The 25,092-nt window shown below is 42.1% G+C and overlaps 1 protein-coding gene across 3 annotated transcripts in view; it reads left to right on the top strand.

The window, feature by feature from the left end:
* BCAR3 (BCAR3 adaptor protein, NSP family member) overlaps positions 1 to 25,092 on the top strand; it is a 90,409-nt gene that overhangs the window by 27,387 nt on the left and 37,930 nt on the right. For 2 of the 3 annotated variants that reach the window (XM_082227829.1, XM_082227830.1), the window contains exon 3: positions 5,844 to 5,883. In XM_082227829.1, coding sequence (XP_082083955.1) covers positions 5,844 to 5,883 — 40 coding nt within the window. Of the gene's footprint in view, positions 1 to 5,843; positions 5,884 to 24,631; positions 24,718 to 25,092 lie in introns of those variants that run through there. The other variant, XM_082227832.1, reaches the window with a different exon arrangement.

Below are 25,092 nucleotides of genomic sequence, written 5' to 3'. Positions count from 1 at the left end.
GGGTAGGGGAAGCCTTTCAAATTTGTTTTACACTTACACGCTTACTCAGTTTCAAATCTCCTGAACTAGTGACTGACACACACACACAGACAACTCTTCACTTGTGAAATGAGCACATGCCATGTACTCGAAGAGCCATCAGAATGAGCATTGATAATGAATTGGAGTCCAGCTGTGAAGTGCTTGGTAGATGACAGAAGTGGAGCTATTTGAAACCTAAAGGAAACTGCTTTTTAGCTTTTATTTTTGGTGTGAAAATGCTGTTCAAAGACTGTATTCAAATATTGTGTGCAAAATGCGGTGCTAAAATGCTATAGATTATTGTAACAATAGAAATGTGAACTACATTTACTTGATGCAAAGTTTTAGAGGACAAAAAAGTTTTCTTGGATCAGTCTTGTGATGAGCCACTTGCACATGTAATGTTATGCAACTTTTTATGCATGATCCTGCTGAAGTTAAGGAGTTCTGAAATTCCACTGACACGTGGTAGCTATGTGCCCTAGTTGTTTACAGTTCTCTGTTTGAATGGTTGTGGTGTTCAAGTTTATAAAGAACTGTAAGAAGGGAGAGCAGGGTTCTTGGAGCTGTGCATTGACATTCTGCACCTTGACAGCAGACCAAACAGTTGTACAGGTCACCAGCTCAGTCATCTGAGACCGACTGGGGGATGTGCAGGGGGACGCATACCCCTAAACTTTTTGTGAATCTAAGTTTGGCCTCATTGAGGAGCAGTATTTCAATATGAGTAGGAAAATGAGAGTACCCCTAAACATTTTTTTTAAGGAAAAAGCACTGCATTTAACCAAGTGCAGTTTTTCATAGGTTACCATGCATTTAAGGTGGTGCAAAATGGTTTTCCCTTTTTACATGCAAATTCAATAAAAGGATATTGTAGTTTTCCAAATTTGTTTCATTAATTTCATTTTATTAATGCTCTCATCTTGTACATTAACAATATAAATTATGAACACAAATAAACTGGACTGCCATCTATGGGACATATGTCTCAAGAAAGGCTCATTGTAGTGTGTGTGTATTTTTCATTTTTGCAGTCACATCAAAACTTTGTCAACTCAGATAGGGACATGGAGTGAAAATTGTTAATCAATTTTTGTATGTATGGAAGGCGAATATTTCTTCTTCCAGCACTGAAGCACCACACCAAGACTTCACCCTAAAAAGGGCTTACAACTGAGTTGTTCTCTGGATCCAGCACAACTGCAGTATGCTATCATACTAACAGTAATGTCTTTGCTGCTTTGAATAGAAAGATCTCATTTAGTAGCAGGATTTGCAAGTCAGAGGTATGTGTGTGAGAGAGAGATACTTAAAACTGGAGGGAAATGTTGATGCCTCCAAAAGGTTAGCACTCTAAAGCATGGGTAGGCAAACTAAGGCCCAGGGGCCAGATCCAGCCCAGTCGCTTTCTAAATCCGGCCCACGGACAGTCCAGGAATCAGCATGTTTTTACATGAGTAGAATGTGTCCTTTTATTTAAAATGCATCTCTGGCTTATTTGTGGAGCCTGCCTGGTGTTTTTACATGAGTAGAATGTGTGCTTTTATTTAAAATGCATCTCTGGGTTATTTGTGGGGCATAGGAATTCATCCCCCCCCAAAAAAAAAATAGTCCACCCCCCCCCAAGGTCTGAGGGACAGTGGACCAGCCCCCTGCTGAAGGTTTGCTGATCCCTGCTCTAAAGGCAAGCAACACTGGGTTGTTTTGCCTCTAGTGTGCAGTTTCTGAGTGTCTGTGATGTCACCCCAAATAATTCCTAATTTGATGCTATTCTTCAATTGAGAAGCTGCTTTTTGTTATAATTGTTCTCTTATCTTCTAAAGAACAAAACATCTTTTCCTTTCCAATGCTAATGAGCTCCTCTCTACATCAAATGCTCTTTTGTTGACATGGAAATAAGACTTATCTGATGACTGGGAAGCCAAACATACAGTGCAAACTCTACACTTGTGTGAGCCCCACGGCTTACTTGATTTCATCATATATGCAAGTAGAAAGCAGCCTGTAAGCAAACAGCAAAAGATACCCCAGGGTGGTAGTGATGTAGGTAGGTTCTTACAGAAAGTTAAGATCCCTTTTAACTAGGAACTTTTTATAATGCCGGATGAAAGATGGCTTATTAAGGCAGCGAAACAAGCTTTCAACTGCAACTGATACTCAAGGTCTCAATGAGCAGCTGTGTTTGAGCACAGTTGTAATCCTGTTGATTTATCTCCGGTGACCCCATAAACATGGCTAATTAGAATTGGTGGTAAGAGACTGTAACAGTGGCGGTTTGTTTTCTTTATTGGTCTCTTTAATATGTTGCTTGCAGAGAAATAAATTGGGGGGGGGGATTGTAGCTGATAACCTTAAGAGGCACTGCTCTGGGAATGTTTTCACATAGGTACGCAAGCCTGTAGCCAGCTGTCTTTGGTTTGTGGGGTGGGGAGACAGATGGCAAGTCAATATGAAAAACCATATTATCGGGCTTCCTCAAACTCAGCCCTCCAGATGTTTTGAGACTACAATTCCCATCATTCCTGACCACTGGTCCTGCTACCTAGGGATAATGGGACTTGTAGGCCAAAAACATCTGGAGGGCCGAGGTTGAGGAAGCCTGGCTTATATTAGATGCCTACCTACCTACCTATATATCTGTCCTGAGAAACAATGGAGGAGTGTACCTTTGTGAGGTCAAACCATTGGAAGATTACAGCGTCTTCTGTGGCTGTGGAGACCGATATGGGAGAGACATGTTTCTTTGCAATTGGGGCTGATGAAGGCATCCAGTTTTGCAGATGCAGATGCACCATGAGATTTCTTCTCTCTGCGCTCTTCCCAGTGGTCATTCCTCCTCTGGTCACCGCTGTGGATACACAACCTGACTGATCATCTTCAGGCGCTGTGGTCATCTTCAAGGGCTTCCTGCATGGCAGGGTTGACGTTGCCAGCCTTCATGTCACATTTGCAGACATCTTTGTAACACAGAGTTGGTCTGACAAAGGGCCTGGTGCCTGAAACCATCTCCCTGTACAGCACATCCTTGTGGATTCGGCCATCTTCAATTCTGATACACACGCACACATGCATGAATTCCTCTCAAAGGGGAAAATGTCAGGGGACAGCTCAAAATAGAGCTTCGTGACAAGAAATCATTTCATTAAAACATTGCAACAATAAATGGTACTGTAAATTAGTAACTTAAAGGAGTTTTTTGGAGGATAGCCTTATCCTCCATGAAACCATCAATGGGAACTCATCATGATGGTCATGTTTTGCCTCCAAAGTTTGAGGCAGCAGTGCATCAGAATACAGTGGTACCTCGGTTTAAGAACAGCCCGGTTTAAGAATGATTTGGTTTACAAACTCCGCAAAACCGGAAATAGTGTCCCGGTTTGAGAACTGTACCTCGGTCTAAGAACGGAATCCAAACCGTGGGAGGTCTCATTAGGGAAAATGCGCCTCGCTTTAAGCACAGTTTCGGTTTAAGAACGGACTTCCGGAAGGGATTAAGTTCGTAAACTGAGGTACCCCTGTACCAGTTCTGCAGGACGAGAGAGCTCTCCTGTGGGTTTCCCACGGGTATCCAGCTGGCCACTATGAGGACAGGATCCTGGACTAGATGGGCCACTGGCCTGATCCAGCAGGTTCTCTTTATTTTCTTGGATAAGACTTGCATACAATCCAGTGACATTCAGGAACAACAAAGATGGGTCAGGTGCACTGGGTGGACAGCAGTGGCAGGCGAACCCTTTCCGGCTCCCGGGACGGCGCAGCCTGTATGGATGCGCATGTGTGGCATCCCGTATGGTCGCCGTGCGAGAGGCGCTCATATGGACTGTGGGCGTCCTTGGCCGCTCTAAAGCTGGGGGGTGGCAGGCGCCATCTTGTCACCTCTCCCAGAGTGGCACCTGGGGCAGATCGCCCCCTCCATTCCCCCCTTCCTACGTCTCTGGTGGACAGGGAGCTGAAACATGCTCTTGCTCCCCAGTATGGGCCCACACATGGGGCAAATGGGAGACATTTGTATTTAATCTGGTCCAGTCTTTGTTTCTACTCTGAACTGGTACCTTACTCTACTCTGCTGCTACCTTAGTTTTGTATCCCAGCCAGGACAGAAGCTGTGCACATGTCATTTAACTCAGATGAGCATGAATATTGGACCTCAGTTTATAGACTTCTGGATTTTGGAGAGCTTAAAATAATCTTTTCTGAAACAATGCAGAGACTGGAAAACAGAATTTCTTATCAAATTGGCTCCAGAGAAAGTAAATTGCAGCCCATTAAATTTTTTTGAACTTGGATATCAAGTTACAAGCAGAAGTTCAACATAACAGACGTCTTCTAAGAAGATGCTTGTCATACAGCACAATCTGTCCTAAATGTGTTTACCGCAAAGTAAGGCCCTCAGATTTCAGTGGGATTTACTTTCATTGCCGCCTTAGACAAACAAACACATTCACAGCTGGCCGTCTTCATTTTTACTCCAGAATAGATTAATTTGAACATCCAAATGGAACTTTCACAACACAAGATGTTGTGGTGTGGCGCACTGAGTTGCCGTTGGAAGGGTGTGTTATAATACTTTTGTTACTGTTTGGCAGGATGACTGTAGTAAGCCAAGCTTCCTTTGGACAACCTATCCTTGAAGTAGCTTGATCATCTGTATCTCACTGCCAAGAGTTAAGAATGATTTTATTGCTCTTCCAAGTGCAGATATGTGATAAAATGTGTGGTAGAAAATGCAGCAAAATGATAGCCTGTGTGTGCAATTAATTTCTAGTTCTTGTGGTTCTGAAGAATTAAGACCATGGGTACAGCCCACATCTCATTTGTAACTTTTGGCATAGCTCACTGTTTGTTTGAATAGAACTAATACCATCCCATGCTTTGTATAAAACCCATAGTCAACACAGTAAGTTGAAAGCAAATATAGAATTCGTTCTATATTTCTGAAGAAGTGTGCATGCACACAAAAGCTCATACCAATAACAAACTTAGTTGGGCTCTAAGGTGCTACTGGAAGGATTTTTTTTTATTTTGTTTCAACTACAGCAGACCAACATGGCTATCTACCTGTAAATAGAATTCGTTATTGCATCGTTTCCAGGCCTTCCTCGTGTGTTATCTCAGGAGTTACTTATTTCGAGTTAAGAAATCCATAGAAAGGGCTTCAGTTACTTTTGTGTGTTTATTTTCAATATGTGTTGACATTTTGACAATCCAAACTGAATGTGTGCCAAAGCTGTGATTTCTATTTCACTTGGGGAAGAGCTTGATCATCAGACACATTTAAAGGTCCTCTTGGATATATTCAACTTAAATGGCCCCTTCCCCAAAGTGAGAGAGACTACTTCTGTGATGGTTTCCCTTTATTATTACAACACAGTACAGATCTGTATTTTTCTGATGTGTGTTTTTGATAGTACGGGTTCATTTACTTGAGCAGTTTCACACCTCCTTGCATCTGGTTTTTAAAGAGATATAAATGAGAGAGATGCAGTCTTCAGTATTTTTTTTCTATTTGACCATGGCTTGCTCATATAATCATCTCTCTAAGGTGAGCATGAATTGTAAACAATCGTATAAAGTGGTTGTGTAAACTGGTTCTAATTCTGCCTTTGAATACGATCAGATGAACATGATCATGATGCACATAGTATGTGAATTATAACAATGGCAGATAAATAAACAGATGCTCTACAGTTCCTAAGCTTTCAACTTGTGTGTGTAGTGTGTTGCATTATTCATGCCACTTGATCCAAAAAGCAAAAAAAATGTTGATTTTGTTCTAAATCAGACAAAGCCTTTGTACTCATTGCTGTACTTCTCCTTTGCAGAGATCAGAATGCTATGGACCCAGCTATGGAGTATGTAAAGGTATGAAATATTATTTAATTACTTCCAAGTCCCTGTAAAAAAAAAGGCTAAAATTCATTATCTTATTAGTAAATGCCAATAATTGCAAGTGTATCTCTTCTCTGGTTCATTGTTCCACAGTATTATGGTGATTTGATTCTCAAGGAAAAAAGGGGTAGCTAATTAGAGTGCTTGTATCAAACAAGTAGAAAGTAGATAAGGTCACTTTGTGACCTTGGTAATTAATCAGCACTGTCACTAAGGGCTTTTTCATTTTCTTTTGATTATATTCCAGTATTCATGGTCTTGCATCTGCAGTTTGATCCCTAGTGCCACAAACTGCATTGGCAACAGGGCACTTTGAGTAGAGTCAAATACTGACCTATGCAGGAAAAGGGAACATTTTGTTTTTATGTTTATTCTTTTTAAAAATACATTTTGTTTATATATTTATATAAACAAGCTTTATATGCCATTTGATGGCTTTACAAAAATTTAAAATAGAACATTAAAATTATTGATAAAAACAGTTTAGTCAAAAGATGATTAAAAACAACAGTAGCTAAAAACACACGTAAGCTTCTACATGTCTGGGATGGCTTGCTTGAACAAAAAACAAAAACAAAATATTTTAAGCAGGCACCAAAAAGAATACAGGAAAGACACCTGCCTGGTGTCAATAGGCAAGGGGTTCCAAAGTTGTAGATGCTGCCACACTAAAAGATTGACTTACAGGTGTGGAACAGGTGTTATGAGGCATCTGTAATAGTGCCAGTTCCACAGATAGATAGCACTGGGGATTGAATAGATCACAGCCACACCACATAGCATTTCGACCGGGGGTCAAAAAGCACTCTCCTATTAACGCTTTCTGGACTTGGTCCTGTAGACAGGACTGGAGCCACTGTAACACAGCGCTCTAATTCCCTTCCCGCAGAGCCAGTCCAGGAAGATACATGGTCAATGACAGCGGTTTGCAACCAGTGAGCCATAGCACCCTGGGGTGCCTTGAATGACGGTCAGGGTGCCATAGGCAACACGGGCCTCTGCCCCTCTTTCCTTCTCTGATGCCCCATTGTGTCTCTGCCTCCCAAAGGCATGCACAGCTGTTCGTTGCAGCAGCCCTGGCTACAAGCTCTCCAGGCAAATGAAGCCTCTGGTGCTAGCCAGGGAGGAGGCACCCCTCTTTGGGGTGGGGGCAGCTCAGAGACTGGGTTGGTAGCCACCCAGAGGACTCCCAAGGAGAGAGGAGAGGAGGCTAAGGGAACACTCCGCAAGGGAGGGTGTTTGAAAAGGGGTGAGGGGCTGCTGGCTCTACAGGCAAGGGCTTCTGGGGCTCAGAGCATGTTTCCCCACAGAAATAATGTGGTTGGTCAAGGGAGCCGTGGACTCAAAAAGGTTGAAAACCCCTGGTCAATGATATTGAAAGCTGCAGAAAGATTGAGAAGCAGGAGCAAGATTGCACTCATTCCCCTTGGCCCTACTCTCTGTAAAGGTCATCCATCAGAATGACCATGGCCAGAACTCAACCCATATCGAAATTGTTCTAAATACTGATTTAATTCTGCTGAACATTATTAGTGTATAGTTTTGATATTTTATAGTGTTTCCAATTGCTTGTCTTATGTTTTAAGCCACTGTGGGATATATTTTATTTCTATAAATATTAATTCTAGAATATTTTATTTCTATAAATGAAATTCTAGAAGGGAGTCATTTTCCGTATGTTGTGACGCCATCATGTAAAAGGCCCTTAAAAAATGTCCTAGGCCTTACAGGCTGATAAGCTACTGCCTCATACTTGGAAGCTGCTGCAACAACAACATTCAATGTTTCTCCAATTGAAACATCTGGCATGGGGTATGTGTTTAAGCGATTGTAGATACCTGCTTTTTTCCACTCATAGCAAACATCTTCGTTATGTGCTAGTCTTCTAACTGCAGGGAGAGTTTGCATATTTTCATATAATGGAAAGTATTCAAATGTTCAACATTCCCAGTTTGGAGGCAGAGAGGGACAGTCCAGGCAGTGGAGTGTGAAACACTCAAGTCATATATATGTGTGTGTGTGTGTGTGTGTGTGTGTGTGTGTACACACATGTACACACGTGGTGGTCATTAACAGAGTTCAGAGTTCTGAAAGCAGACAAACATTGGCTTAGGGAATATTGCTGAAACATGGGATGGAGAAAATTATTTCAGTTGGTATTTTAAATTATTCAGTTCCAGTTTTATATGTACATAGCTATCAAGCCAGAGCACACACTTCTTCAGATTTTGCAATGCCGTTTCAGTTACCCAAAAAATGTGTGTGAGAATGAATATTCTCCAGAAAAAAAGATTAAAAACCATGCATTTTAGGGGAATGTTCACCATTTACATATAAATTTCATAGTATTTTGTGTGTGTGTGTGTAATTCATAGATAGATAGATAGCCCAATAATGATAAAAAGGTTCCATATGTTATTTGAACTCCCTTTCTGAATGGGATGGAATCATACCATAAGTGTTGACAGTCAAACAATAGCCTGGTCAGATCCTGAGGGTGCTCAGGGTTTTTTTTTTTAAGTAACTAACTTTTATTCTCCCTTCGTTTTGTGTTAAAGTTGCACAAAAAATGCAGTTGCAACTGAAGCACAAAGTCTGCTTGTTTTCCTTGAGCTCAGAGTTAAATCACATTCTGGGCTGTCTGTTGGTTATCTCACCTCTTCCTTTCCGGTAATCTTTTTATAGAAATAAGCAACTTTGATAAGAAGCTAGTCATAAAAATAGGCCTTCGGCTGTAGCTCTGTGTACTTACTTGGGAGTAAGCACCACTCATTCCAAGTAATCATGAACAGATCAGACTGTTAGACAACAGTCCTGCTTGGTTGTAGAAAAGTCTCACTGCAGCAATTTGTGTCTTTTACACACGGCAGATTACGTTCAGGGGTGTTGAAGGATGTGGTTTGGACCGATTCCAAATACATTAAGATGGGATGGGTTCCCTTCCAGCCCGCTGGTGTCCCAGAAATGTTCTGTAGAGCTTCCTGTGGCAGGAACTATAGCATGGATGAATGATGTCTTCATGACGCATCAAGGGCGTGAGAGGATGTGCACGGGCTTATAGTCGCATATGTGCAATCAATGGATTTCACAGACGTCTGGGTAAATTATTCATTTGCTTAAAGCTATAGGTCAGAGGGTCTCAGACTTTGACCCACCAGGCCAAACCCAAGTTTGGAAGTTAGCTATTGAAGCCTTCTCAAGTGTAACTAATGGGATATCTATGCAATAGTTCCTCCTAGTTTGACCCACTTTGAGAATGGTTCTCTGCATGTGACAGGAAGAGTAAAAGCTCTTGCAGTGATAAACCTTGGGACAGGCACATGGCAAGCTTTGCAGCATCTGCTATGGTGTGGATCCTATAGCTGTATCATACGTGTGCAAAAATTAGGAGTAGGTACAGTGCTGTCACTTGTATCTCAACTTACTTTTTAATTTATTTTTTTAAAATTAAAAGCAAGGTTTCCCTGCTCTTAAATCTGTTCAGAAGTTTGAAGGCAATAGCTAGTGGGATGGGGAGAACTTCCCTGAATAGGATTCCTAGTGTTTGTAGGGCAGGCCTAGAAAAGTGCTTTCCCCTTTCCTATAACTAGCAGAGTGAGAATAAAGAATGCAAAGCAAAGGAATATTTGCAAATTTGTGCTGCAAGTTTAAGAACCCAACTTTGTCATTTTCAATGTTTTTTACTTATAAAAATTAAACTTCTCATCAGTTCAACTCTTGCATTGGCCAGTCTCAGTCTTCTTTATATTTCAAAACATAGGAAGATGGCCTGTAGTACAGGTTCTGTAGGTCTCAGCTCATTGCAACCCAGTCAGATGAGTGGGGTATAAACAATAACATTCTGTGTCTCAGTTTTCTCTGACTAGGGTTCCTGTTTCCATAAATGAGGGATCAGGATGAACTCAGCTCAAAGATTCCAGTGGCATGCTCAGTTGGTTATAGCAGGTGTTGACAGCTCTAAGGTTGCAGGTTCGATCCCCGTATGGGCAGCTGCATATTCCTGCATTTCAGGGTCTTGGACTATATGATCCTCAGCATCCCTTCCAACTCCACGATTTTACAATTCTGTGTGGCATGGGGACATTCTGCAATTTGTTTTAAGATTGCATGGAGATTATATGCTAGTAGAAATACTTCAGTATTTTCTGTTAGTGGTAGAACAATGGCAGAAGAGTCAAAACAACTAGTACCAAGCAACTTTTTCACCACCAACCTGATATAGGATCACATAGTAGCATTTCATAGGATTAAGCCACTTTAGAAGCTAGTGTTGTCCTGCCAAATGCCTAAGAATCTTGCCACCACTACTGGCCCACTTCCAAGTTGCTTTTCAGCAGCAGAAATATGGGTAAGATTCACTTCCACATCTTGGCGGGACAATGCAACGACTTGCTGGTCCGATGTTACTACTAAGCAAATGGTCATGGCATCTGCCTTCAGTGGATACAGTGTGATCTTGCCAGACCTATTTGAGTGAAGATAAAAGTTTCTCCAGTTTTTAAGAAAATAATTACAGCCTGTATGTGTCTATGCAATAAACAGTACTGAGCTATGATGGCCATTTAAACTCTATTTATAGTCTCATTTTGAACAATACCTTTCATCATCTGTGCTTTCCTCTAGTTTGACAAACGCTTCTCTGTGTCTCCGAAGCAAATTATTAGTCTTGCTTTTTGGATGTAAATTAAGAGCTCTGCCTTGGCTACAGCAGTGGAGAGTGAAAGCAGAAGGAATTAATGTTGCTCAGGGACATGTGAGGAGGGATATTTTTAGCCTACTCATTTTTTCCTGTTGTTGCATAGATTCTTGGGGAGGAGGCATTCTTAATGGTTCTTTAGGTCGTATGTGTTAGCGTTAATAGCCGAATGCAAATGAATGCATTTTATAACCTCTGAAGTATTGATGCATTAGGTCATTCTGTGGATTAAAAAAGGAGGCTGCTAATTATACAAAAACCAGTCTCGGGAACAAGCGAATGTACTGATCTGCTGGAGTCTCAGTACTGAGAAGTGGCCATATGACGAGGGCTTTTCCTTTGTTCTGTGAGCTCTTATGAAACTGGTCACAGTTAAATGGCTCTTTTAGAGTTGGGCTTTTATTCCCCAAGTGAAAACAGGCCAATCTTCTTTGGGATGGCGGCTTGCAAGGAGCTGTGAAAGAAAATCTGTATTTCCTCATGAAAGAGAAATGCTTTTTAATAAGGCAGAATAATAGTCAGATGCACCTTAGAGGTTTTGTGTTTTGTTTTGTTTTTAATAATATGGAAAGACAAACTGGCTTCTAGAGGATTTCCTCACCCGTCTGCCTTTGCCTGAGACTGCACATGAACAGCTTAAATGCCTTCTCTCTGTGGGGGAGAGCAGCTAAGACAGTGCCAGCTGTGAGTGCAGAAGAAAACAGTACTGGAGCATTTGCAATAAAATTTGTAGAAGCGCTCTGGCATGGCCTCCCTCCTCACCCACTGTCAGCACTGAAAATCTGTTTTGCATAGAAGAAGGTTTGTTTCTGCTGTGCATGGATCTGGAGAAAGGAAGGTGGAAGAACGAATCCCATCACAGCCTTAAAAGGAAATATTACTGTTGAATACTGATGTTGGGCGCAAGCTTTGAAGAATAGTTCTTTATAGATGACTTGGGGGAGGATTGTCTGGTGGGATAGAACTGCGGAATTTATTACAGTTCCCCCAGCGATTACAGTCAGAAGGCATGTTCTTAGTTTTCCCACTGGCATCGCTGAGAGCACCTGTAGGGATGTAACTCTTCGAATTGCCAGTTGTTGAGGAATCACAAGCAGGGGGAATTCTATTGCCCTTGTTTCCTGCGTGCAGGATTCCCAGAAGCCCCTGGTTAACCACTCTGGGACACAAAAGATGCTGGACTAGATAGGCCTTTGGTTTTATCTTGCATCCGCTCCCAGTAAAGTGATCATAACAGGTTTCTTTTTCTAAAAAAAAAAGATATCCAAATGTCATCTCATTTACTGTATACAATTCTGAACACATGTGGCAACATTTCCTGTCTGCATGAGGTTGTTGTTGTTGTTGTTGTTGTTGTTGTTAGGATGTGGGGAGGGGAGCAGTGTATTAGCCTGTGCCCCCAACCCCAAAATGGCTTGGAGGGGGGAGTTCAGAAGAACCCCCAAAACAGCATATGTGTATGTGTGGGGATTGTTCAGTATGTCACATTCTGTTTAGCTGAAACGCTCGGGTAGATGGAATAATCACAGTAGCTTGACATTGGATTCCACCCATTGGTTTTTGCGTGTGTTTGTATGGAACGTTTTATTGTTTCGAAGTTTGCTGAACTGATTTTATTGTTCTTAGAGCTTGTGTACTCTTGTTTTTACCGTGGACATCACTTTGATGGCTTTATGCTGTGAAGCGGTCTCTAAATTTGTATAAGAATAATAAAAATAAGAATTGCCCCTGATGCCCATTGACCACCGACCCTCAGCCTCGTAACCCACCCACCCAGTTCCCGCCACTCATTGTTGGTTCTGCCCTTGCATTTCCTTTGGGAAACATTGATCCGCATGGCTTTACAGCCCAGGCTGGTGTTTTATAGAGCCGACCTCCCCTGTAGGAAACATTGGTACTCATCTAGTGACATTTATTGGGTGGTAAATCAAGAGAGAACTGAGAGCAATTGCTTTTATTACTTTTGCCAAATTAAAGCTAAGCACATTTTTGCAACTCATTGGTTCTTTGGACAATGATTGCACTCGTGACCAGTTACCGGCACTAATCTTCTTGCCATTGTGGGTCACACACCCACATGTCAGATTAATGTTTGTGCCAAAAAAGATAAACTGAAACAGTTTCTCTGTTGGACACGGAAGGTTGGCTTTTTCTGAAGCTCATCTCTTTGGCATTACTAGATTTTAAAAGAGGGTCGTATGAAATCTATTAGGAATGGTGCTTCATGTGAATCACAAATGGCTTTGAAAACTGAGTAGAGAACATCTTGTTTCAAATTATTTGTAGTTTATATTTTGCTCTTCTAGAGTAAGTACTCAGAGCAGTTTGGGAATTGTACCTCTGTAAAGTTTGGGAATTGTACCTCTGTAAATGGTACCTCTGTAAATTGTACCCTTTACAAACTTCAGTTCCCATGAATTTTTGGAGGAAGCCATGGCTGTTAAAGTGTTATAAGAGTGCTTTGAATGTGTGATATGGATGTGAGCTTAGAAAATAAAGAAATAACCAATACATAAATATATGAACATGACCAAGCACTGTTTTATTTTTAAAACCAAATATAGGAGCATCACATTCTTGTAATAAGGCTATCCTATCCAAATTTCATTTTATCAAGCTTTAGAGTGATGCATGCCTGTTCTGGAATCTGCACATCATCCACAGTTGCATCATTTAGATTCTCTACACATATTTAAAGTGCATGAAGGTAACCGATGATGGAAACTAGGAGGCAACAACTTTAAACAAGCATAGGTATATAAAATGAGACTTGTCATAGTGATCCATAGTTAAAAGTAGAAGTTGACAAATGTGTCCTCTTTTTTTGGTCTTCAGAATATGGCAACCCTACTTGGCAGGCATGACAATGCTTCTGCTACTATCTGCCCTTTCCTTGTGATGCTGGTAGCCTTAAGCACAGCTATGGTTGTCCATCCCACTTGTCCAGGGTGCAAGCCTGGACAGTGTGTATGAAGGTCCTGGGCTGCCCAGATGACAAGACTGTCTCGATGTGGTCCAAAGAAAAACAGAGCAAAATGTTTGGCACCAGCTTGGCTGCAGGAGTTGCTAGGAGGCGGCATGCAAGGTACCATCCAGCTGCCTTAGGGACACCACTCCAGGTTTGTGTAGGGTTTACTCCTTAGCCTTTTCTTCTCCCAAAGATGTCCCACAAGGCAGTGGGTTCAGGTTTTTCCTCGGGGTTTACTCCCAAAGTCTCGCAAATAAGTATAGCCGTGAGGCACCAGAGGTTTAGAATCAGAATTTTCCGGGGACTTCCAGGTTAGCGCCTCCGGCAATGGCGGATTTCCTCTGATCGGGAGGAATCCGCTCCTTGGAAACTAGGGTCTGGACCGCCACGGCGAGGCGGGGACCCATTAAAAACCACAGGCGGGAGAAGCCTGTGGACGTGGGATTCGGCTGGCACCTTTCGCGCCTCCCCTACTCACGGGGAAACCGGGTTTTGGGGATCCAGAGCGACGTGGGGTGAGTGGTGCGGTGCTTCGAATCGACTGCTTTTTTCATGGAGTCAAGCCGCATTGCTGTTGCCGGAGAGCGCTGACTTTTTCCTGTGGACAATTGGACTTTAAACAACTACCCGTGAGTAGAATGGAAAATTGGCTCTCCAAACATCTTAATTTGGCATCGAAACGGGAAGGTTTCAAACTGGAAGTCCGCCTTCCTCTTTTGTAAATAGATCAAAGCAAAGACGTTGCAAGCTAAAGTCTGGAAAGTCTTTTGTAAAGGATTAAATCTCCATCAGCTAAAATTACTAAACCCCCCTTGGAAGCAGGAGAAGAGGGGGGAAATTCTAGATCGTTTAAGCCTGCAGGAGAGAGAGTGAAGAAAGTTAAATCACCACCGTTTCGAACCTGGGAACGGGCTGCCAGTAAGATTGACATTTTGGGAAAGTTCATTGACTGTGAATAAAACGTATGTTGACAGATAGTTAAATAAGAGAAATATATTGTTTCCATTGTTTCCTTTTGCACTTAAAAGAAGCAAAAAAAGTAACTGAAAATCCAAACTAATTCTGTCACTGGATCTGCGTTTGATGGATACAAATAGAAATTGTTTCCCCTAGAGGGAGCTTTTGAAACTGTGGCAGGAGTGGAGCTGGGGAATTTTCCAGCTGCAGAGATTAAAGAGCGTGAGAATCAGAGTCTGACCTTGGACAAGAATGTTGACAGAAGAAGCCTTAGTGATTGCATTTTGCAAGACAAGTGCTTTATTGGAACAGCTTCATGAGAAGACGGATGTGTGGATTAATAAAATTGACAATTTGGGACAAAAAATGACTGAGTTGGGACAAAAAGGGAATATCTATACAGAAATTACTCAGGAATTGACCCAGGAATCTGTTTTGACATGGCAAGCTGTGGAGAAGACGAAGAAGAAAGTTTTTGTTGAACCTCAAGTAATTCAAGTGGAGAGAGGCCCGGCCTCACAGAAGCAATTTGATGATCATAAGCCGTTGCCCTTTATGATCGAATCTAGAGAAAGCCAGATTTGGTGGGATGGAGCCCTGCTTGGATTGGAGAAGGAAAGTTGGATAGATCCTCCAATGCAGGGATGCTCTGGCCTTTGGGATCTGGATTTGGGTCAGGGGGAGAGTGGCGCTCTGAAATATCTTTTGGACTTTAGTTTTGACTATGGAGAATGGGCTGACCCGTCGAGAAGGAATAAAGACATTGCTAGGTTGGAGTTTCCCCGAGATCTACTCCTCAGTGCCAAAGAAAGGAAATTAAGAACAAGATCAGCAGAAGATAAAGTAAAGTGCATGTATAAATATGAAGAAGATCTGCAGAAGGGACATGGAAGAGAGTTAAGAGCCTCGGACAGAAAGTCACCAGGTTGATGGACTATATGGTATTGATAGAAAGGACTGACAGAATCCGAGACCAGGGAGAAGAGACGGTGGAAGAAGATTGGAAAAAAAGTTTTAAAAAATTTATTTAGAGTAATGTTGCAAAATTAATGAGTGTTAGAAAAATGTTGGAATGAAATTATATGGCTTTAGTAGAAATGTTATAAGGAGTTAAGTATAATTAAGTTTTAGGGTTTTAATGGTAAGATAAGGTTAAAACAAATTAAGATAATTAAATGACAGAAAACTGTGAAAGATGGAAAGGATTTGCTGAAATAATTAATAACTAGAACACAAAAAGGGAGGTGTGAGGAGGTCGATGAAACAAGTTAATGAAAGATAAAGATATGGAAATATTGGATGTGCTTTTAACTGTTTTTGCTTTTGTTTTTGTTTTGATGTATTGTGTCTTTTGCTTTTTTTATATGTATTGTAATGTATTGATTTGTATTGTTTATTTTTTCTCTTTTTCTCTCTTTTTTGTACTTTTTTCTTTAATTCTTAAACTTTTAATAAATATTATTTTTTTAAAAAAACAACAACAGACTTTTCCGTCTCCTAGATGGGGCTACCTTCCCAAATTGATGAGCCCCATCTGCCCCTCAGTCCCCTATTAATCTAAAAAGGGATATGTATAGACCCACAAACGTTCAAGTGTGTGTGTTTTAATTTTCAATTTAACTGCTCAGTCTTATTTAAACTTCTGAAAATGGCAGACCAAGGCAGTAATTGACAGGTGACTTATATTGAAATGGTTGAACATAAATCACTGTGGTTTAGCTGTTGCTAGATCCACTTATGCAATGTTCCTTGTGGTAATACACTGCCCTCTAGTGTGACAAGTAGAATGATGCCCCCCCATTGATACAAAAGAGAAAACAGTTATCTGGTGTTAAAATGTGAGATACTCTGCTTAAACTTCACTTTGGACTTGGACAGATTCTCTGGAAAAGGATAATTATAAAATAACTGCTTTAACAATAATTGTTATCCAGCCCATACTGATAATACTAATACTGAAATGTTTAAATATTTATTTGATTGTCATTGAATCTTCCTGTTTCACTTTCTATCTTCTCCTACCACACCCTTGAGAACCGCAACTCTTGGGCCTCAGTAATTGATTGCCCTGACTAGCTCACAGGGTTATTTAAACTGTATATCTGATATGGGTTAGAACTCCAAAATTTAGTATGTGTACGGTTCGTTGGTTCAAGACTATCACATTATGTTTAGTCAGTTCTCTCTCAATACAGGTTGGTTGGTTGGTTTTTAAATAGACACAGGGTCACAGATCTGCATATCCTTCTATTAGGTCAGATGCCCAAGAAGTAGTGGATAAGAAACTTAGGAAAGGAACAGGGATAAAAACTGCACTCCTAAGTGGCAAAGGTAAAGGTAAAGGTACCCCTGCCCGTATGGGCCAGTCTTGACAGACTCTGGGGTTGTGCGCCCATCTCACTCAAGAGGCCAGGGGCCAGCGCTGTCCGGAGACACTTCCGGGTCATGTGGCCAGTGTGACATCGCTGCTCTGGCGAGCCTGCACCAGCGCAGCACACGGAAACGCCGTTTACCTTCCCGCTATAAAGCGGTACCTATTTATCTACTTGCACCCGGGGGTGCTTTTGAACTGCTAGGTTGGCAGGCGCTGGGACCGAACAACGGGAGCGCACCCCGCCGCGGGGATTCGAACCGCCGACCTTTCGATCGGCAAGTCCTAGGCGCTGAGGCTTTTACCCACAGCGCCACCCGCGTCCCTTAAGTGGCAAAGGTATTTCTAGGCAATTCTGAAAGCTGACATTTGGGGCACCCTGGTTACTAAAAAGTTCTGAAAGTAGAATGAGACATTTTTTCACCTCACTCAAAACCATTTTGCTGGAGATTCAGCCTGGGCAGGTTTCTCAGCTCCTGCTCAAAAGAGGGAAAATAAAGGAGCTGCACTGCAGTGTTTCGTTTTTAAAACAAACTCTCCCAACATATTATTGTTATCCATAGGGGGGAGCCAGAGTGTAATTTCTTGCCATACGGATACTAGATTCAGGCTCTTAACACAAAAGAGGTGCATTGTGTTCCTCCATGCAGCAGGGCCATTTAGTTAGCAGTAACAGGCATAAAATAAGCTTTGGCAATACATTTTTACATGTATTGTCCAGTTTATATGCACCCTATTTCGTAGAAGAACAATTGCTTCCTAGAGCATGGGCAACACCCATTTGTTTCTTGTCCTTTAATAGAAAACAATAGCTGTAGTTGCAGTTGCCTTCAGGGAGGACAATATTGCTTCTTGGGAATGAAAATGTCCTTTGTGACCTTATGACAAAGATATATATATATAGCTTAGAATTTAGGGAGCGTCCTTGTACCATTTGTTCATCTAGCCCGGTGTTGCTTATCGGAAATGGAAATGGTTCTGCAGCAGTAGTGGGGAACTTGCAGCCCATGTGCCTAACCATGCCTTCCAGGTCTCTGAATTTGATCCATATGGCCATTTGGGGCAGAGACAAACCTGTGCTGCTGCCTTTTACTCTCAAAGAGCATGAAGAGGCTGATCTCCATCTTAGCAGAGATAAGGCTTTGGCTGCACCCAGGGCTTGAACTTTGACTCCGCTGGTGTCATACAATGTCAGGTAAGCGGCCCTTCCCACCTGTCAGAATGGCCTGTGAAGGGTCAGCCAGTTCTAGATTCGGCCTCGTGGCCCTGTTTCAGAAGGTATTTCCCACAACGTACTAACCAGATCCTTTTAACTGGAGATGCCATTGATTTAATTTAGGACCTCCTGCATGCAAAGGATGTTTCTTACAGCTGAGCTGTGGTCTCTAACTAAAAATATTTTTCTGGGCTGTCACTATTTTGGAAATGGCTGAGGCTCAGAGATGAAACTCATGCTTGGCATCTTCAGGGTTCCTAGTTAAATCCTTGGCATTTCCATTTAAATGATCCAATGAACAAGGGTGGGAGATACTGCTAGTCAGAGCAAACAGGATTGAGCTAGAGAAAATGATGATTTGACCCTGTGAAAGGCTGCAGATAGACATCAATTGACCAATTTGTGATGCGAGTCCTTACAAAGTCAGAGGACACTGATTGAGCAGTATGTTGCAGAGTGTATGTTGTGTTGTTCCACAAGGTGGGGAGAGTTGGGAGGGCAACCAGTGGAAATTGGCAACCCCACATGTCGCGAGCTGGAAGCGGCATCCATTTGCACCAGGAACCTTCTATTTGGTAACAGTGGGACAAAAGAATATTCATGTACAGTGCACCATGAGCAGAAAAGCTTCTCATACCACCATTAAGTCACTTAAAAACTGCTGTCTGTGTTGAGCTTCACTGTGGAAAGCTTTGTTTTCTGCTGACCTATAAGCAGTGGCGGCAGTTTTTAAGAGGAGTGGTGCAAGACTTCAGTGGTGGAGTCATATCGTTTATGTAATGTGCAGAAATGCCATGTGAATGCTACAAAAACAGGGCACTATATGTTAGTGCATGCATACATGTAATAGCACATTGCTGCCTTCCAACCTGCCAAGATGCAATTTAGATTTCGCTGAAGTACATCTCAGTGGAAGCATGTTTTTAAATTTGAAACCAGTGGGATTTAGAAGTCCTTTGTGTTCATCTTCTGACTTACTTTACATGCCAGTCACTTGGCTTTGACTGTACAGTCATACCTCGGGTTACAGCCGCTTCAGGTTGCGTTTTTTTGGGTTACGGACTGCCGGAACCTGGAAGTACCGGAATGGGTTTCGGTGGTCGCGCATGCGCAGAAGCGCTTAATCGTGCTTTGTGCATGCGCAGAAGCACTGAATTGCAACCCGCACGTGCGCAGACACAGGTTGCGAAAGCTGTGGGTTGCGAACATGCATCCCGCACGGATCACGTTCGCGACCCGAGCGTCCACTGTATTTAAAATAACAGTAGCTTGATTTTGAGGGACGCGGGTGGCGCTGTGGGTTAAACCACAGAGCCTAGGACTTGCCGATCAGAAGGTCGGCGGTTTGAATCCCCGCAACGGGGTGAGCTCCCGTTGCTCGGTCCCTGCTCCTGCCAACCTAGCAGTTCGAAAACACGTCAAAAGTGCAAGTAGATAAATAGGTACCGCTCTGGCGGGAAGGCAAACGGTGTTTCCGTGCGCTGCTCTGGTTCGCCAGAAGCGGCTTAGTCATGCTGGCCACATGACCTGGAAGCTGTACGCTGGCTCCCTCGGCCAATAAAGCGAGATGAGCGCTGCAATCCCAGAGTCGGTCACGACTGGACCTAATGGTCAGGGGTCGCTTTACCTTTAGCTTGATTTTTGCAGCTATGTAAGTGCTGTTTTAATTCTGAATGGTCACATTAATATGAGGTGTGTTGTTAGAATAGTTTCTAGTGTTCACCCACTGTGAGCTTGAATCTACAAACAGATGCTTTCCTCTGACTGTTACATCCGTATTCTGGCAGATTATAATTGAGTGCTGACTAGAGCTTTTCTGTTGGGTAGATCTGATGCTGTACTTTCATGCAATACACTTTCAGTTTATTTTTATGTGTAGAGACAACAAACCTCCTACACCAATTGCTTGCCAGACGAATCTCAGTAACCAGCTATATCATCACAATTAGTAGGCTTAGGGGATATATGACAACTGCTGCTTTGTTATTTTGCTCATGACCTTAAAATTGACCTTTGAACCTCTCTGGCAGTTTGTTCCCATCTGTGTATATCGTTCCCATGGGATAAAAAGCAGGAGAGCTACTTTTAAATCGAATACAAAGTGACTTCTCCTAGGTTGGTTCTACATTCACATTAAAGGGACAGGAAATGCAGAGATACACTTTCAGTGTTGTGCGCCAAATGCCCTCAGTGGATTTCGTCTGATGCAGAAGCCCAATCCATTTTGTGTGAAATTGGATCAATAAAGTAGGCACTAAGTGGAAACAGTTGAGATGTAGAATGGTCATGTGTTCAGCTTTGCAGAGGACAGTCCTATTTCAAAGGTTGTCCTGGTCCAAGTCAGTTTTAAAGATAAAAAACCATAAAAATGGGCCCGGATTTGGAGAGCAAATTGAGTAGAATAGAATTGATTGATTTTATTTGCGTTTGTCACAATGACAATTACAAAACAGAGGAATAGGACAGATACCATCACAAATTAGTAGCAGATTAGGACTCCAGCTAAGAGAGACACCAGAGAAACAGGGACAGAAAATAGCACTCATAATATATGACACTAATATCAGTACAAACTGAGATTAACAAGAACATCAAGCATACTATTGTGAGTGGTCCTGTTTGCTGTTCACAGCAGAAGTCTTTAGGAAATTATAGTGATTTTTTTGCTGCTATTGAATAAATGGTCACCTTGTTTGTAACAGCTTTATTGTGGCCTGCCAAAAGATCACAATTGGGATGAGTGAGGGTCCAATCAGCTCTTGCTCTCAAAAGGTTTCCCAAAAAACAAGCTCTGAGATCTCTATATAAGGTCATAGTCTTTTCCACAATGGTGAGATGCATTGTATTTCTGTTTAAATTAAAACAGTTATTTTTAATTTTGCATCTGTCCATATAACTTAAGAGGTGTACATTTATGCAAATCTGTGACCTCTTTCTTTCTTTCTTTTACAATGCATAAGTGACCATCCTATTGAATTATTGTCATTTTTAGCTGTTCTGAAAAACACTTTTTGTTTTGTAAGCTATTGCAGGACTCTCTTGAGCTGAGCATTGATGGAATATGAATATACCAAAAAAAGATGTGTGTTTCCTATACTTGCAAAGAAATGTCCCTGCAAGCATCAGCAAAACTTTTATCACATCACCAGTAGGCCTATAATCAAAATCTGCTTTCCTGAGCATCTGTTTGCTGACACAGCAGGTTTAGGGATTATAATAAATCACTATCCAACTAGATCGTCTGTTTCGTTGCAGTGTTTCTTATTTTGGATTAGTTCAGGCTTCCTCAAACTCAGCCCTCCAGATGTTTTGAGACTACAGTTCCCATCATCCCTGACCACTGGTCCTGCTAGCTAGGATCATGGGAGTTGTAGGCAAAAACATCTGGAGGGCTGAGTTTGAGGAAGCCTGGATTAGTTAATCCAGCATAGCTCTTCTACCCTGTCTGCACTTAGAATTTCCATCAGATGCAGTCAGAACAACAGGAAAAAAAATATTCTTTACCGAAACTATAGAACTATAGAACTACTGTTAGGAAGAGAGCTGTTCCCATAATCCAACCCCTGTCTGGCTGCTCTGTGAACACATTATGGACAAGTTATGCATCTGTTTGGCAAGGGATTTCTGGTTCCATCTAAAATTAAACACCTAAAATTAAACATTTGGATGTTTTCAAAACTATATATGGCTGGTCATGTACTTGAAACTATTTAAATGCTTGCCTCATAATAAACATATTGTGGTGGAGAATTCCAGTAACTTTTTATAATGTCAAGTGGGAGGGGGAGATGACTTCTTTCATATTGCCTGCATTGTGGAACTTTCATGTTCAAAAAAATATTTTCTGGCCTGTACTCTGTTTCAGATGTTTGGTTAGAAATCACAAGTTGGAATGTTCCCACCACATTTAAAAACAAGCCTGTCACATGTATCTAAGCACAGAAAACTGGAATTGATACAGGACGCTATGGAAGAACTCCATATGGAAGCCAAACGGAGGACATAGATGATGCCTTCCTGGAACAGATGGCCAAGCATGCAAAAGGAAGGGAGATAGTAGTAATGGGGGACTTCAATTACCCGGATATTTGTTGGACGTCAAACTCAGCCAAGAGCATAAGGTCAAACAGATTCCTCACTGGCCTTGCAGACAACTTCATTGTCCAGAAAGTGGGAGAAGCAACAAGAGGAACAGCCATTTTAGACCTGGTCCTAACCAATGTTGATGACCTGGTTAGTGGGGTAGATGTGGAAGGATCATTAGGCGTGAGTGATCATGCTCTTCTGAAGTTTACTATACAGCGGAAAGTAGCAGCCAAGCATACTAGGACTCAATTTCTTGACTTTAAGAAAGCCGACTTCATAAAACTTAGGGAAGTGCTGGGTGAGATCCCATGGACAGCAATACTAAAAGGAAAGGGAGTTCATGATGGCTGGGAGTTTGTTAAGAGGGAGATACTAAAAGCACAACGTCAGGCAATACCAATGAGACGGAAACATGGAAGGTGCCTAAAGAAGCCAGGGTGGCTATCTAAAGAACTTTTAACTGAATTAAGATTAAAAAAAGGATGTGTACAAAAAATGGAAAAGGGGGGAAACCACCAAAGAGGAATTCAAACAAATAGCCAGCACGTGTAGACACAAAGTCAGAAAAGCTAAAGCACAGAATGAACTCAGGCTTGCTAGAGAGGTTAAAAGCAACAAAAAAGGCTTTTATGGGTATGTTCGTAGCAAAAGGAAGAACAAAGAAACAGTGGGGTCACTCAGAGGAGAAGATGGTGAAATGCAAACAGGGGACACAGAAAGGGCTGAACTCCTCAATGCCTTCTTTGCCTCAGTCTTCTCCGATAAAGAAAACAATGCCCGACCTGAAGAATTTGGAGCAAATGATTCAGCAAAGGAAACACAGCCCAGAATAACTAAGGAGATAGTACAAGAATATTTGGCTAGTTTAGATGTATTCAAGTCTCCAGGGCCAGATGAACTGCATCCAAGAGTATTAAAAGAACTGGCAGATGTGATCTCAGAACCACTGGCAGTCATCTTTGAGAATTCCTGGAGAACAGGCGAAGTCCCGGCAGACTGGAGGAGGGCAAATGTTGTCCCTATTTTCAAAAAGGGGAAAAGAGAGGACCCAAATAATTACCGCCCAGTCAGTCTGACATCAATACCAGGGAAGATTCTGGAGCAGATCATTAAGCAAACAGTCTGTGAGCACCTAGAAAGGAATGCTGTGATCACCAATAGTCAGCATGGATTTCTGAAAAATAAGTCATGTCAGACTAACCTGATCTCGTTTTTTGACAGAATTACAAGCCTGGTAGATGAAGGGAACGCAGTGGATGTAGCCTACCTTGATTTCAGCAAGGCATTTGACAAGGTGCCCCATGATATTCTTGTAAAGAAGCTGGTAAAATGTGGTCTTGACTATGCTACCACTCAGTGGATTTGTAACTGGCTGGCTGACCGAACCCAAAGGGTGCTCATCAATGGTTCCTCTTCATCCTGGAGAAGAGTGACTAGTGGGGTGCCACAGGGTTCTGTCTTGGGCCCGGTCTTATTCAACATCTTTATCAACGACTTGGATGATGGACTCAAGGGCATCCTGATCAAATTTGCAGATGACACCAAACTGGGAGGGGTGGCTAACACCCCAGAGGACAGGATCACACTTCAAAACGACCTTGACAGATTAGAGAACTGGGCAAAAACAAACAAGATGAATTTTAACAGGGAGAAATGTAAAGTATTGCACTTGGGCAAAAAAAAATGAGAGGCACAAATACAAGATGGGGGACACCTGGCTTGAGAGCAGTACATGTGAAAAGGATCTAGGAGTCTTGGTTGACCACAAACTTGACATGAGCCAACAGTGTGACGCGGCAGCTAAAAAAGCCAATGCAATTCTGGGCTGCATCAATAGGAGTATAGCATCTAGATCAAGGGAAGTAATAGTGCCACTGTATTCTGCTCTGGTCAGACCACACCTGGAGTACTGTGTCCAGTTCTGGGCACCACAATTCAAGAAGGACACTGACAAACTGGAACGTGTCCAGAAGAGGGCAACCAAAATGGTCAAAGGCCTGGAAACGATGCCTTATGAGGAACGGCTAAGGGAGCTGGGCATGTTTAGCCTGGAGAAGAGGAGGTTAAGGGGTGATATGATAGCCATGTTCAAATATATAAAAGGATGTCACATAGAGGAGGGAGAAAGGTTGTTTTCTGCTGCTCCAGAGAAGCGGACACGGAGCAATGGATCCAAACTACAAGAAAGAAGATTCCACCTAAACATTAGGAAGAACTTCCTGACAGTAAGAGCTGTTCGACAGTGGAATTTGCTGCCAAGGAGTGTGGTGGAGTCTCCTACTTTGGAGGTCTTTAAGCAGAGGCTTGACAACCATATGTCAGGAGTGCTCTGATGGTGTTTCCTGCTTGGCAGGGGGTTGGACTCGATGGCCCTTGTGGTCTCTTCCAACTCTATGATTCTATGATTCTATGATTCTAACTCTTTTATTTACAGCATGCTAACTTTCTACAGGCAAAGGTTTTTGACATGGGAGTGTATTCAAACATGCAAATCCTTTCTCCACTCTGAAATGGTAAGAGTCCAGAAAGGACTGAACCACATGTTGTTTTTTTAATGCATAGATAGCTCCGTTACCTTTTAGGCTGCAGTCTTGTAGCCACTTAACCTGAGGGCGGGATTTGCTTCTGAATAGAAATGTATGAGGTTATGATGTTAATGTTTCTTAGTTATATTGGAGGATTCCTATCTACTACAGTGGTACCTCGGGTTAAGAACTTACGGTAATTCGTTCTGGAGGTCTGTTCTTAACCTGAAACTGTTCTTAACCTGAAGACCACTTTAGCTAATGGGGCCTCCCGCTGCTGCTGTGCTGCTGCTGCCGCCCGATTTCTGTTCTCATCCTGAAGCAAAGTTCTTAACCCGAGGTACTATTTCTGGGTTAGCGGAG

The sequence above is a fragment of the Podarcis vaucheri genome (assembly GCF_965113315.1).
Source record: "Podarcis vaucheri genome assembly, chromosome: 6".
Classification (NCBI taxonomy): domain Eukaryota; kingdom Metazoa; phylum Chordata; class Lepidosauria; order Squamata; family Lacertidae; genus Podarcis; species Podarcis vaucheri.
Note: the sequence above shows the minus strand (reverse complement) of the source record. Positions and strands in the feature narration are given on the sequence as shown.